This window comes from Scyliorhinus torazame, chromosome 8, assembly GCF_047496885.1.
Source record: "Scyliorhinus torazame isolate Kashiwa2021f chromosome 8, sScyTor2.1, whole genome shotgun sequence".
NCBI lineage: Eukaryota > Metazoa > Chordata > Chondrichthyes > Carcharhiniformes > Scyliorhinidae > Scyliorhinus > Scyliorhinus torazame.
The window spans coordinates 169,165,070-169,181,806 of record NC_092714.1 but is presented as its reverse complement, the minus strand read 5'-3'; the positions used below and the strand labels follow the sequence as shown (position 1 = coordinate 169,181,806).

The window sequence follows — 16,737 nt, the reverse complement described above, 5'->3', positions numbered from 1 at the left end:
AGAGGCGAGATTCTCCCACCCCCCCGCCGGGTCGGAGAATCGCCGGGGGCTGGCATGAATCCCGCCCCCGCCGGTTGCCGAATTCTCCGGCACCGGAGATTCGGCGGGGGCGGGAATCGCGCCGCGCCAGTTGGCCCCCCACCCCCCGCGATTCTCCGGCCCGGATGGGCCGAAGTCCCGCTGCTAGGATGCCTGTCCCGCCGGCGTGGATTAAACCACCTCTCTTACCGGCGGGACAAGGTGGCGTGGGCGGGCTCCGGGGTCCTGGGGCGATCTGGCCCCGGGGGGTGCCCCCACGGTGGCCTGGCCCGCGATCGGGGCCCACCGATCCGCGGGCGGGCCTGTGCCGTGGGGGCACTCTTTTCCTTCCGCCTTCACCACGGTCTCCACCATGGTGGAGGCGGAAGAGACTCCCTCCACAGTGCATGCGCGGGGATGCCATGAGCGGTCACTAACTCTCCCGCGCATGCGCCGCCCGGCAATGTAATTTCCGCGCCAGCTGGCAGGGCACCAAAGGCCTTTTCCGCCAGCTGGCGGGACGGAAATCAGTCCGGCGCGGGCCTAGCCCCTCAAGGTTGGGGCTCGGCCCCCCAAGATGCGGAGGATTCCGCACCTTTGGGCGGCGCAATGCCCGACTGATTTGTGCTGTTTTTGGCGCTGGTCGACGGACATCACGCCGATACCGGAGAATTTCGCCCCAGTTCATTGTAATTGGCTTGCCCACCTCGATCACTCATGTGTGTCAACATTTCCGGCACTTCCCCTAATGCCATTTAATTCAGCCATATTTCACTATGACAATCTTAATAATAATCTTTATTGTCACAAGTAGGCTTACATTAACACTGCAATGAAGTTACTGCGAAAAGCCCCTAGTTGCCACATTCTGGCACTTTTCCGGGTACACAGAGGGAAAATTCAGAATGTCCAAATTACCTAACATCTAAATTACCTAACAATAGGCATCTCTCTCCATTAGAAAGACATTTGGTAACTCATAGCTTGAGGGCTGTCATTCTGTAAGGGCAGGGCAAGGCAAGGCCTCCATTAATTGCTATAGCTAGTATTGAACCGGCGGTATTGGCATCAATCTGCATCTCCGTCTAACCATCTAGCCAACTGAGCTGACCGATTTCCGTGCCCTGCCCCGCCCCCCATGCACCTACAAACCCCCCCGCCCCCACCACCACGACCGCCCGCCTTCCCGCGCGGCGCCCGCCCCCTCCCCCACTGCCCCAACCACCCTCCCACCGCCCCTACTACCCTCCCCCAAGTCCCCCTGCCTGTCTCTCCCCCCCCCACCCCCCGCTCCCCCGCCCTCGCCCCCCCTGCCCCCGACCCCCCCCCCCACCGCTCCCGCTCCTGGTTTGGGGGATGGGGAGGGGGGTGTTTGGGGGATGGGAAGGAGGGGTGTTTGGGGGATGGGGGGGGTATTTGGGGGATGGCGAGGGGGGTGTTTGGTGGATGGCGAGTGGGGGAATAGGGAGAGGGGTGTTTGGGGGATGGGGAGGGGGGTGTTTGGGGGATGGGGAGGGGGGTGTTTGGGGGATGGGGAGGGGGATGTTTGGGTGATTGGGAGGTGGATGTTTGGGGGAATGGGGAGGGGGGTGTTTGGGGATGGGGAGGGGGGTTTTTGGGGATGGGGAGGGGGGTGTTTGGGCGATGGGGAGGGGGGTGGTTGTGCCCTTATGTATAACACCCAGTCAGCTCCACCTAGTGTAATCACTATAGCACTGTCCCTACCCAGTGTAATCACTATAGCACTGACCCCGCCCAGTGTAATCAGTAGAGCACTGTCCCTACCCAGTGTAATCACTATAGCACTGTCCCTACCCAGTGTAATCACTATAGCACTGTCACTACACAATGTAATCACTAGATTACTGGCACTACCCAGTGTAATCACTATACCACAGTCCCTACCCAGTGTAACCACTATAGCACTGTCCTTGCCTAGCATAATCACTATAGCACTGTCCTTGCCTAACATAATCACTATAGCACTGTCCTTGCCTAGCATAATCACTATAGCACTGTCCTTGCCTAGCATAATCACTATAGCACTGTCCCTACTCACTGTAATCACTATCGCACTGTCCCTACCCAGTGTAATCACTATAGTACTGTCCCAACCCAGTGTAATCACTATAGCACTGTCCCAACCCAGTGTAATCATAATATTACTGGCCCTACCCAGTGTAATCACGGTAGCACTGTCCCTACCCAGTGTAATCACTATTGCACTGTCCTTGCCGAGCATAATCACTATAGCACGGTCCTTGCCTAGCATAATCACTATAAAACTGGCCCTACTGAGTGTAATCACTACAGCACTGTCCCTACGCAGTGTAATCACTAAAGCACTGTCCCTACCCAGTGTTATAACTATAGCAATGTCCCAACCCAGTGTAATCACTATAGCACTGTCCCAACCCAGTGTAATCACTATATTACTGTCCCTAACCAGTGTAATCACTATATTACTGGCCCTACCCAGTGTAATCACGATAGCACTGTCCCTACCCAGTGTAATCACTATCGCACTGTCCCTACCCAGTGTAATCACTATAGCTCTGTCCTTGCCTAGCATAATCACTATAGCACTATCCCGACCCAGTGTAATCACTATCGCACTGTCCCTACCTAGCATAATCACTATAGCACTGTCCCGACCCAGTTTAATCACTATAGCAATGGCCTTACCTAGCACAATCCCTAGAGCACTGTCGCTACCTAGCATAATCACTATAGCACTGTCCTTGCCTAGCATAATCACAATAGCACTGTCCCTACCCAGTGTAATCACTATAGCACTGTCCCTACCCAGTGTAATCACTATAGCACTGTCCTTGCCTCGCATAATCACTATAGCACTTTCCTTGCCTAGCATAATCACTGTAGCAGTGTCCCTACCCAGTGTAATCACTATAGCACTGTTCTTGCCTAGCATAATCACTATAGCACTGTCCTTGCCTAGCATAATCACTATAGCACTGTCCTTGCCTAGCATAATCACTATAGCAATGTCCTTACCTAGCACAATCACTAGAGCACTGTCGCTACCTAGCATAATCACTATAGCACTGTCCTTGCCTAGCATAATCACAATAGCACTGTCCCTACCCAGTGTAATCACTATAGCACTGTCCCTACCCAGTGTAATCACTATAGCACTGTCCTTGCCTCGCATAATCACTATAGCACTTTCCTTGCCTAGCATAATCACTGTAGCAGTGTCCCTACCCAGTGTAATCACTATAGCACTGTTCTTGCCTAGCATAATCACTAGAGCACTGTCCTTGCCTAGCACAATCACAATAGCACTGTCCTTACCCAGTGTAATCACTATAGCAGTGTCCCTATCCAGTGTAATCACTATAGCACTGTCCCTACCCAGTGTAATCACTATAGCACTGTCTCTACCCAGTGTAATCACTATAGCACTGTCCTTGCCTAGCATAATCACTATAGCACTGTCCTTGCCTAGCATAATCACTATAGCACTGTCCCTACCCAGTGTAATCACTATAGCACTGTCTCTACCAGTGTAATTACTATAGCTCTGTCCTTGCCTAGAATAATTACTATAGCACTATCCCTACCCAGTGTAATCACTATAGCACTGTCCCTACCTAGCATAATCACTATAGCACTGCCCCTACCCAGTTTAATCACTATAGCACTGTCCTTACCTCGCATAATCACTATAGCACTGTCCCTACCTGGCATGATCACTATAGCACTGTCCTTGCTTAGCATAATCACTATAGCACTGTCCCTACCCAGTGTAATCACGATAGCACTGTCCTTGCCTAGCATAATCACTATAGCACTGTCCCTACCCAGTGTAATCACTATAGCACTGTCCTTGCCTAGCATAATCACTATAGCACTGTCCTTACCTAGCATAATCACTATTGCACTGTCCTTCCCTAGCATAATCACTAGAGCACTGTCCATGCCTAGCATAATCACTATAGCACTGTCCCTACCCAGTGTAATCACTATAGCACTGTCCCGACCCAGTGTAATCACTATAGCACTGTCCCTACACAGTGTAATCACTATAGCACTGTCCCTACCCAGTGTAATCACTATATTACTGGCCCTACCCAGTGTAATCACGATAGCACTGTCCCTACCCAGTGTAATCACTATCGCACTGTCCCTACCCACTGTAATCAATATAGCACTGTCCCTACCTAGTGTAATCACTATAGCACAGTCCCTACCCAGTGTAATCACTACGTTACTGGCCCTACACAGTGTAATCACTATAGCACTGTCCCTACCCAGTGTAATCACTATAGCACTGTCCCTACCCAGTGTAATCACTATGCCACTGGCCCTACCCAGTGTATTCACTATATTACTGGCCCTACACAGTATAATCACTATAGCACTGTCCCTACCCAGTGTAATCACTATAGCACTGTCCCTACCCAGTGTAATCACTATATTACTGGCCCTACTGAGTGTAATCACTACAGCACTGTCCCTACGCAGTGTAATCACTACAGCACTGTCCCTACCCAGTGTAATAACTATAGCACTGTCCCTACCCAGTGTAATCATAATATTACTGGCCCTACCCAGTGTAATCACTATATTACTGGCCCTACCCAGTGTAATCACTATAGCACTGTCCTTGCCTAGCATAATCACTATAGCACTGTCCTTACCTAGCATAATCACTATTGCACTGTCCTTCCCTAGCATAATCACTAGAGCACTGTCCATGCCTAGCATAATCACTATAGCACTGTCCCTACCCAGTGTAATCACTATAGCACTGTCCCGACCCAGTGTAATCACTATAGCACTGTCCCTACACAGTGTAATCACTATAGCACTGTCCCTACCCAGTGTAATCACTATATTACTGGCCCTACCCAGTGTAATCACGATAGCACTGTCCCTACCCAGTGTAATCACTATCGCACTGTCCCTACCCACTGTAATCAATATAGCACTGTCCCTACCTAGTGTAATCACTATAGCACAGTCCCTACCCAGTGTAATCACTACGTTACTGGCCCTACACAGTGTAATCACTATAGCACTGTCCCTACCCAGTGTAATCACTATAGCACTGTCCCTACCCAGTGTAATCACTATGCCACTGGCCCTACCCAGTGTATTCACTATATTACTGGCCCTACACAGTATAATCACTATAGCACTATCCCTACCCAGTGTAATCACTATAGCACTGTCCCTACCCAGTGTAATCACTATATTACTGGCCCTACTGAGTGTAATCACTACAGCACTGTCCCTACGCAGTGTAATCACTACAGCACTGTCCCTACCCAGTGTAATAACTATAGCACTGTCCCTACCCAGTGTAATCATAATATTACTGGCCCTACCCAGTGTAATCACTATATTACTGGCCCTACCCAGTGTAATCAGTACAGCACTGTCCCTACCCAGTGTAATCACTATATCACTGTCCCTACCCAGTGTAATCACTATAGCACTGTCCCTACCCAGTGTAATCACTATCACACTGTCCCAACCCAGTGTAATCACTATATTACTGTCCCTACCCAGTGTAATCACTATAGCACTGTCCCTACACAGTGTAATCAGTATAGTACTGTCCCAACCCAGTGTAATCACTATAGCACTGTCCCAACCCAGTGTAATCACTATAGCAATGTCCCAACCCAGTGTAATCACTATATTACTGTCCCTACCCAGTGTAATCACTATAGCCCTGTCCTTGCCTAGCATAATCACTATAGCACTGTCCTTACCTAGCATAATCACTATAGCACTGTCCTTCTCTAGCATACTCACTATAGCACTGTCCTTGCCTAGCATAATCACTATAGCACTGTCCTTGCCTAGCATAATCACTATAGCACTGTCCTTGCCTAGCATAATCACAATAGCACTGTCCTTACCCAGTGTAATCACTATAGCACTGTCCCTACCCAGTGTAATCACTATAGCACTGTCCCTACCCAGTGTAATCACTATAGCACTGTCCCTACCCAGTGTAATCACTATAGCACTGTCCCTATGCAGTGTAATCACTATAGCACTGTCGCTATGCAGTGTAATCACTATAGCACTGTCCCTACCCAGTGTAATCACTATAGCCCTGTCCTTGCCTAGCATAATCACTATAGCACTGTCCTTCTCTAGCATACTCACTATAGCACTGTCCTTGCCTAGCATAATCATTATAGCACTGTCCTTGCCTAGCATAATCACTATAGCACTGTCATTGCCTAGCATAATCACTATAGCACTGTCCCTACCCAGTGTAATCACTATAGCACTGTCCTTACCCAGTGTAATCACTATAGCTCTGTCCTTGCCTAGCATAATCACTATAGCACTATCCGTACCCAGTGTAATCACTATAGCAATGTCCCTACCTAGCATAATCACGATAGCACTGTCCTTGCCTAGCATAATCACTATAGCAGTGTCCCTACCCTGTGTAATCTCTATAGCACTGTCCTTGCCTAGCATAATCACTATAGCAGTGTCCGTACCCAGTGTAATCACTATAGCACTGTCCCAACCAAGTGTAATCACTATATTACTGTCCCTACCCAGTGTAATCACTATAGCCCTGTCCTTGCCTAGCATAATCACTATAGCACTGTCCTTCTCTAGCATACTCACTATAGCACTGTCCCAACCCAGTGTAATCAGTATAGCACTGTCCCTACCCAGCGTAATCACTATAGCTCTGTCCTTGCCTAGCATAATCACTATAGCTCTATCCCTACCCAGTGTAATCACTATAGCAATGTCCTTACCTAGCATAATCACTAGAGCACTGTCCCTACCTAGCATAATCACTATAGCACTTCCTTGCCTAGCATAATCACTATAGCAATGTCCCTACCCAGTGTATTCACTATAGCACTGTCCCTACCCAGTGTAATCACTATAGCACTGTCCCTACCTAGCATAATCACTATAGCACTGTCCTTGCCTAGCATAATCACTATAGCAGTGTCCCTACCCTGTGTAATCACTATAGCACTGTCCTTGCCTAGCATTATCACTATAGCAGTGTCCCTACCCTGTGTAATCACTATAGCACTGTCCTTGCCTAGCATAATCACTAAAGCACTGTCCTTGCCTAGCATAATCACAATAGCACTGTCCTTACCCAGTGTAATCACTATAGCACTGTCCCTACCCAGTGTAATCACTATAGCACTGTCCCTACCCAGTGTAATCACTATAGCACTGTCTCTACCCAGTGTAATCACTATAGCACTGTCCCTACGCAGTGTAATCACTATAGCACTGTCGCTATGCAGTGTAATCACTATAGCACTGTCCCTACCCAGTGTAATCACTATAGCCCTGTCCTTGCCTAGCATAATCACTATAGCACTGTCCTTCTCTAGCATACTCACTATAGCACTGTCCTTGCCTAGCATAATCATTATAGCACTGTCTCTACCCAGTGTAATCACTATAGCACTGTCCCTACGCAGTGTAATCACTATAGCACTGTCGCTATGCAGTGTAATCACTATAGCACTGTCCCTACCCAGTGTAATCACTATAGCCCTGTCCTTGCCTAGCATAATCACTATAGCACTGTCCTTGCCTAGCATAATCACTATAGCACTGTCCCTACCCAGTGTAATCACTATAGCACTGTCCCTACCCAGTGTAATCACTATAGCACTGTCCCTACCCAGTGTAATCACTATAGCACTGTCCCTACCCAGTGTAATCACTATAGCACTGTCCCTACCCAGTGTAATCACTATAGCACTGTCTCTACCCAGTGTAATCACTATAGCACTGTCCCTACGCAGTGTAATCACTACAGCACTGTCGCTATGCAGTGTAATCACTATAGCACTGTCCCTACCCAGTGTAATCACTATAGCCCTGTCCTTGCCTAGCATAATCACTATAGCACTGTCCTTGCCTAGCATAATCACTATAGCACTGTCCCTACCCAGTGTAATCACTATAGCACTGTCCCTACCCAGCATAATCACTATAGCACTGTCCCTACCCAGTGTAATCACTATAGCACTGTCCCTACCCAGCATAATCACTATAGCACTGTCCCTACCCAGTGTAATCACTATAGCACTGTCCCTACCCAGTGTAATCACTATAGCACTGTCCCTACCCAGTGTAATCACTATAGCACTGTCTCTACCCAGTGTAATCACTATAGCACTGTCCCTACGCAGTGTAATCACTATAGCACTGTCGCTATGCAGTGTAATCACTATAGCACTGTCCCTACCCAGTGTAATCACTATAGCCCTGTCCTTGCCTAGCATAATCACTATAGCACTGTCCTTGCCTAGCATAATCACTATAGCACTGTCCCTACCCAGTGTAATCACTATAGCACTGTCCTTACCCAGTGTAATCACTATAGCTCTGTCCTTGCCTAGCATAATCACTATAGCACTATCCGTACCCAGTGTAATCACTATAGCACTGTCCCTACCTAGCATAATCACTATAGCACTGTCCTTGCCTAGCATAATCACTATAGCAGTGTCCCTACCCTGTGTAATCTCTATAGCACTGTCCTTGCCTAGCATAATCACTATAGCAGTGTCCCTACCCTGTGTAATCACTATAGCACTGTCCTTGCCTAGCATAATCACTATAGCACTGTCCTTGCCTAGCATAATCACAATAGCACTGTCCTTACCCAGTGTAATCACTATAGCACTGTCCCTACCCAGTGTAATCACTATAGCACTGTCCCTACCCAGTGTAATCACTATAGCACTGTCCCTACCCAGTGTAATCACTATAGCACTGTCCCTACCCAGTGTAATCACTATAGCACTGTCCCTACGCAGTGTAATCACTATAGCACTGTCGCTATGCAGTGTAATCACTATAGCACTGTCCCTACCCAGTGTAATCACTATAGTCCTGTCCTTGCCTAGCATAATCACTATAGCACTGTCCTTCTCTAGCATACTCACTATAGCACTGTCCTTGCCTAGCATAATCATTATAGCACTGTCCTTGCCTAGCATAATCACTATAGCACTGTCCTTGCCTAGCATAATCACTATAGCACTGTCCCTACCCAGTGTAATCACTATAGCACTGTCCTTACCCAGTGTAATCACTATAGCTCTGTCCTTGCCTAGCATAATCACTATAGCACTATCCGTACCCAGTGTAATCACTATAGCACTGTCCCTACCTAGCATAATCACTATAGCACTGTCCCTACCCAGTGTAATCACTATAGCACTGTCCTTACCTAGCATAATCACTATAGAACTGTCCTTGCCTAGCATACTCACTATAGCACTGTCCTTGCCTACCATAATCACTATAGCACTGTCCTTGCCTAGCATAATCACTATAGCACTGTCCTTTCCTGGCATAATCACTATAGCACTGTCCCAACCCAGTGTAATCACTATAGCACTGTCCCTACCTAGCATAATCACTATAGCACTGCCCCTACCCAGTGTAATCACTATAGCAATGTCCTTACCTAGCATAATCACTGGAGCACTGTCCCCACCTAGCATAATCACTATAGTACTGTCCTTGCCTAGCATAATCACTGTAGCAATGTCCCTACCCAGTGTAATCACTATAGCACTGTCCCTACCCAGTGTAATCACTATAGCACTGTCCTTGCCTAGAATAATCACTATAGCACTGTCCTTGCCTAGCATAATCACTATAGCAGTGTCCCTACCCTGTGTAATCACTATAGCACTGTCCTTGCCTAGCATAATCACAATAGCACTGTCCTTACCCAGTGTAATCACTATAGCACTGTCCCTATCCAGTGTAATCACTATAGCACTGTCCCTACCCAGTATAATCACTATAGCACTGTCCCTACCCAGTGTAATCACTATAGCGCTGTCCCTACCCAGTGTAATCACTATAGCACTGTCCCTCCCCAGTGTAACCACTATAGCACTGTCCCTACCCAGTGTAATCACTATAGCACTGTCCCTACCCAGTGTAATCACTATAGCACTGTCTCTACCCAGTGTAATCACTATAGCACTGTCCCTACGCAGTGTAATCACTATAGCACTGTCGCTATGCAGTGTAATCACTATAGCACTGTCCCTACCCAGTGTAATCACTATAGCCCTGTCCTTGCCTAGCATAATCACTATAGCACTGTCCTTCTCTAGCATACTCACTATAGCACTGTCCTTGCCTAGCATAATCATTATAGCACTGTCTCTACCCAGTGTAATCACTATAGCACTGTCCCTACGCAGTGTAATCACTATAGCACTGTCGCTATGCAGTGTAATCACTATAGCACTGTCCCTACCCAGTGTAATCACTATAGCCCTGTCCTTGCCTAGCATAATCACTATAGCACTGTCCTTGCCTAGCATAATCACTATAGCACTGTCCCTACCCAGTGTAATCACTATAGCACTGTCCCTACCCAGTGTAATCACTATAGCACTGTCCCTACCCAGTGTAATCACTATAGCACTGTCCCTACCCAGTGTAATCACTATAGCACTGTCCCTACCCAGTGTAATCACTATAGCACTGTCTCTACCCAGTGTAATCACTATAGCACTGTCCCTACGCAGTGTAATCACTATAGCACTGTCGCTATGCAGTGCAATCACTATAGCACTGTCCCTACCCAGTGTAATCACTATAGCCCTGTCCTTGCCTAGCATAATCACTATAGCACTGTCCTTGCCTAGCATAATCACTATAGCCCTGTCCCTACCCAGTGTAATCACTATAGCACTGTCCCTACCCAGCATAATCACTATAGCACTGTCCCTACCCAGTGTAATCACTATAGCACTGTCCCTACCCAGCATAATCACTATAGCACTGTCCCTACCCAGTGTAATCACTATAGCACTGTCCCTACCCAGTGTAATCACTATAGCACTGTCCCTACCCAGTGTAATCACTATAGCACTGTCTCTACCCAGTGTAATCACTATAGCACTGTCCCTACGCAGTGTAATCACTATAGCACTGTCGCTATGCAGTGTAATCACTATAGCACTGTCCCTACCCAGTGTAATCACTATAGCCCTGTCCTTGCCTAGCATAATCACTATAGCACTGTCCTTGCCTAGCATAATCACTATAGCACTGTCCCTACCCAGTGTAATCACTATAGCACTGTCCTTACCCAGTGTAATCACTATAGCTCTGTCCTTGCCTAGCATAATCACTATAGCACTATCCGTACCCAGTGTAATCACTATAGCACTGTCCCTACCTAGCATAATCACTATAGCACTGTCCTTGCCTAGCATAATCACTATAGCAGTGTCCCTACCCTGTGTAATCTCTATAGCACTGTCCTTGCCTAGCATAATCACTATAGCAGTGTCCCTACCCTGTGTAATCACTATAGCACTGTCCTTGCCTAGCATAATCACTATAGCACTGTCCTTGCCTAGCATAATCACAATAGCACTGTCCTTACCCAGTGTAATCACTATAGCACTGTCCCTACCCAGTGTAATCACTATAGCACTGTCCCTACCCAGTGTAATCACTATAGCACTGTCCCTACCCAGTGTAATCACTATAGCACTTTCCCTACGCAGTGTAATCACTATAGCACTGTCGCTATGCAGTGTAATCACTATAGCACTGTCCCTACCCAGTGTAATCACTATAGTCCTGTCCTTGCCTAGCATAATCACTATAGCACTGTCCTTCTCTAGCATACTCACTATAGCACTGTCCTTGCCTAGCATAATCATTATAGCACTGTCCTTGCCTAGCATAATCACTATAGCACTGTCCTTGCCTAGCATAATCACTATAGCACTGTCCCTACCCAGTGTAATCACTATAGCACTGTCCTTACCCAGTGTAATCACTATAGCTCTGTCCTTGCCTAGCATAATCACTATAGCACTATCCGTACCCAGTGTAATCACTATAGCACTGTCCCTACCTAGCATAATCACTATAGCACTGTCCCTACCCAGTGTAATCACTATAGCACTGTCCTTACCTAGCATAATCACTATAGAACTGTCCTTGCCTAGCATACTCACTATAGCACTGTCCTTGCCTACCATAATCACTATAGCACTGTCCTTGCCTAGCATAATCACTATAGCACTGTCCTTTCCTGGCATAATCACTATAGCACTGTCCCAACCCAGTGTAATCACTATAGCACTGTCCCTACCTAGCATAATCACTATAGCACTGTCCCTACCCAGTGTAATCACTATAGCAATGTCCTTACCTAGCATAATCACTGGAGCACTGTCCCCACCTAGCATAATCACTATAGTACTGTCCTTGCCTAGCATAATCACTGTAGCAATGTCCCTACCCAGTGTAATCACTATAGCACTGTCCCTACCCAGTGTAATCACTATAGCACTGTCCTTGCCTAGAATAATCACTATAGCACTGTCCTTGCCTAGCATAATCACTATAGCAGTGTCCCTACCCTGTGTAATCACTATAGCACTGTCCTTGCCTAGCATAATCACAATAGCACTGTCCTTACCCAGTGTAATCACTATAGCACTGTCCCTATCCAGTGCAATCACTATAGCACTGTCCCTACCCAGTATAATCACTATAGCACTGTCCCTACCCAGTGTAATCACTATAGCGCTGTCCCTACCCAGTGTAATCACTATAGCACTGTCCCTCCCCAGTGTAACCACTATAGCACTGTTCCTACCCAGTGTAATCACTATAGTACTGTCCCTACCTAGTGTAATCGCGATAGCACTGTCCCTACCCAGTGTAATCACTATAGCACTGTCCTTACCTAGCATAATCACTATAGCACTGTCCTTACCTAGCATAATCACTATAGCACTGTCCTTGCCTAGCATAATCACTATACCACTGTCCCTACCCAGTATAATCACTATAGCACTGTCCCTACCCAGTGTAATCACTATAGCACTGTCCCTACCCAGTGTAATCACTATAGCACTGTCCCTACCCAGTGTAATCACTATAGCAGTGTCCCTACACAGTGTAATCACTATAGCACTGTCCCTACACAGTGTAATCACTATAGTACTGTCCCTACCCAGTGTAATCACTATCGCACTGTCCCTACCCAGTGTAATCACTATCACACTGTCCCTACCCAGTGCAATCACTATAGCACTGTCCCTACCCAGTGTATTCACTATTGCACTGTCCCTACCCAGTGTAATCACTATAGCACTGTCCCAAACCAGTGTAATCACTATAGCACTGTCCCTGCCCAGTGTATTCACTATTGCACTGCCCCTACCTATTGTAATCACTATGTTACACAACCATGGGCTTGGGCACGGTCAACTCCAGCCCCACATGCCCGGAGTCACAACACAAGTAAAGTAACCAATAATTCTCAGAAAATGTTTTGATGTCTTTGCCATGCAATCAGTGTAACACTGTCCCTACGCAGTGTAAACACTACAGGACTGTCCTTATCTAGCATAATCACTAAAGCACTGTCCCTACCCGGTGTAATCATTATTGCACTGTCCCTTCTCATTGTAATCACTACCCTGGGCTTGTGAATGGTCAATGCCAGCTCCACATAGCGGATGGAGGCTGCTTCGTGCAGGGGCACCAGTTTGGCGGCTCTGGTTACGGCACCTCTGCCGCTCCCACCGGCCCTATAGTGGTGGCGGCTTTGTGGATCTGAGGCCAGTGGAGGAGGCATATAGGAGAAGTGAGAGCATCGGTGTGGACCCCAATCTGCGGCAATCACCGATTTGCCCCAGGGAACATGGACGGTGGGTATCGACTGTGGCGGAGGGCAGGATTGTGAGGGTGGGTGATCTGTCCCTGGAAGGGAGCTTTCTGAGCATGAGGGCGTTGGAGGAGAAGTTTGGGTTGGCGGGAGGGAATGACTTTAGATACTTACAGGTGCGGGATTTCGTGCGCAGACTGGTGCCGTCCTTCCCACACGGAGGACGGTATTTGGGCAGAAGCTCTGGGCAGAGTAAACACAACTGCAACGTGTGCCAGGCTCCGTCTGATCCAGTTTAAGGTCGTGCACCGGGCCCACATGACGGTGGCCCAGATGAGCAAATTCTTCGGGCTGGAGGACGAGTGTGCCAGATGCGCCGTCGGGCCAGCTAATCACGTGCATATGTTCTGGTCGTGCCCTAAACTCAGGAGGTACTGGCAGGGATTCGCGGACATCATGTCCGGGGTATTGAAAACTGGGGTGGTAATGAGTCCTGAGGTGGCAATCTTTGGGGTGTCGGAGGATCCGGGAGTCCAGGAGGAGAAGGAGGCCGAAGTCTTGGCCTTTGCTTCCCTGGTCGCCCGGCGCCGAATACTGTTGGCACGGAGGGACTCGAAGCACCCGAAGACCAAAGCCAGCTTACTCGGTCTAGAAAAGGTTAAGTTCGCCTTGAGAGGTTCACTATCGAGGTTCGCCCGGAGGTGGCAGCCATTCATTGACTTCTTCGCGGAGAATTAATCGTCAGCAGGGGGGGTGGGGGGGGGGGGAGCTAGGATAGTGTAGAGTAGTGGTGGTTTAGGCAGGTCCTTGCGAGAATGGAGTCGTGGTTTGCACTATGTGTTATTTGCTTTTCCTTTTGTACGGTAATATACAATGTCATTGTTTTAGATGCCAAAAATACCTCAATAAAATTGTTTATTAAAAAAATAAAATTCCAGCTCCACATGCCCGGAGTCACAATAATAATAGTAATCATAATAATAATCTTTATTGTCACAAGGAGGCTTACATTAATACTGCAATGAAGTTACTGTGAAAAACCCCTTATCTCCACATTCCAGCACCTGTTCGGGTACACTGAGGGAGAATTCAGAATGTCCAATTCACCTAACAGCACGTCTTTTAAGTCTTGTGAAAGGAAACCGGAGCGCCCGGAGGAAACCCACGCAGACATGGGGAGAACGTGCAGACTCAGCGCAGGCAGTGACCCAAGCCGGGAATCAATCCTGGGACGCTGGCGCTGTGAAGCAACAGTGCTAACCACCGCCCACACAAGTGAAGTAACCAATAATTCTTAGAAAGATTTCTGATGTCTTTGCCTCTTGGCTGCCTAATAATTACAGTCACCAAGTTTGTAAATGTAAACATAGTTACTGCTTATTTATAACAAGAACTATCGTGAAATATGCAGTGAATACAACTGGTTAATAACAAGCTAATATCTAATACCTACTTTAGCTGTACCACCTTCTACCCATTAAAACAAGACAGAGAGACACAGAGAGGTGGAAAGGGGTGAAAAATAATTAACTTTGCACCGTCCCTCCCCAGTGTAACCACAACAGCACCGTCCATACTCAATGTAATCACTATCGCACTGTCCCTAGCCAGTACGATCACTATAGCACTGTCCTTACCCACTGTAATCACCTTTGCACTGTCCCTACCCAGTGTAATCACTATAGCACCGTCCCTAGCCAGTGTAATTACTACAGCATTATCCTTACCCAGTATAATCACTATAGCATCGTCCCTACACAATGCAATTAATATAGTACCTTTTATACACAAAAATCAGAATAGAATGGTCCCTACCCAGAGTAATCACCACTTCATTGTCCCTACCCAGTGTAATCACTATTGCACTGTCTCTACCCAGTGTAATCACTATAGCAGTGTCCCTACCCAGTGTAATTACTGTTGCACTGTCCCTACCCTGTGTAATCACTATTGCACTGTCCCTACGCTGTGCAAACAGCACAACACTGTCCTTATCCAGTGCAATCACTACAGAACTGCCCGTACCCACTATAATCACTATAGAACAGGGCTTACCCTGTGTAATCACTATTACACTGTCCAACCCAATATAATCATTATTGCACTATCCTTACCCAGTGTAATCACGATAGCACCGTCGCTAGCCAGTGTAATCCTCAATCACTTCCATGTACATTACAGCTTGTCCAGGTATAATTTTCTGGTTGGATGAATTGTGAAGTTTGACTCTCTGATTCTAACTCTACCAGGTTATGATGATGTTTGTGTCCCACACTAACAGAGCCAGAGTTCTACCTCCTTTCCATACTGCAGGATGACAGCCCAGGCTGCAAAGTATTTATGCACTGTCGGAGCTCCCGTTTCTGCTCCAACATGCATCTGATGCGTAATGGGTTACTGAGGGTTAGTGACGGCATTGGTCGTAGCCTCTGTTCTGAGCTTTCAATGTAGTTATCTTTCAGCATTCCTTTCCAATGACCCAGCCTTTCTCTACAATAAAAGTACAATCGGAAGGGAGGTCGTTCTTACTTACAGGGGGTTCTCTTGCTGGCTGGCCCTTGAGTTGACATCTCCAAACAGGAAGAGTGAAGTGCTGAATTCCAGAGGGACGGGTTAGCAGGTGTCGGTGGTGATTGGCATCTCTAGACCCAGACGGGGACCTCTGGAGCTGGTGGGTGTGTTGCTGCTCCGCTGTCTGACACTCACTGGCAACGGCAGGACATAAACCACAGGCTCAAACATCGCTGCAGTTCGAATCACCATGGCACCAACCATTTCAGCCCCGCTGCACAGGGGGTGCAGACTGATACACACCACCGTCCTCAGTATTAACCGAAAACTCAGCACCCAACCCTGTATCAGGCTGTTCAAGATCTTTGCTCCTGACTGTAAAACCACCTTATTGAGTATACCAGGGGTCGGATTGGAGAATTAAACTTTCCTTATTGTCTGTGCTCACCCCTGCTCCTGCTACAGTGTGTGAACTGAGACAGGCAGCTAGATCCTTAAATCACTTCAGCCCACAGACGCTTTCCAAAAGCTCCTGTTAATTCTTGTGA

At 47.5% G+C, this 16,737-nt stretch overlaps 1 protein-coding gene across 1 annotated transcript in view; it reads right to left on the bottom strand.

The window, feature by feature from the left end:
- Positions 1-16,407, bottom strand: part of LOC140428243 (dysbindin-like) — a 137,296-nt gene extending 120,889 nt beyond the window's left edge. Inside the window, exon 1 of the mRNA XM_072514498.1 lies at positions 16,212-16,407. Within this exon, the coding sequence (XP_072370599.1) occupies positions 16,212-16,248 (37 nt within the window). The 5' untranslated portion in view covers positions 16,249-16,407. The remainder of the gene's footprint in view (positions 1-16,211) is intronic.
- Positions 16,408-16,737: the final 330 nt, after the last annotated feature.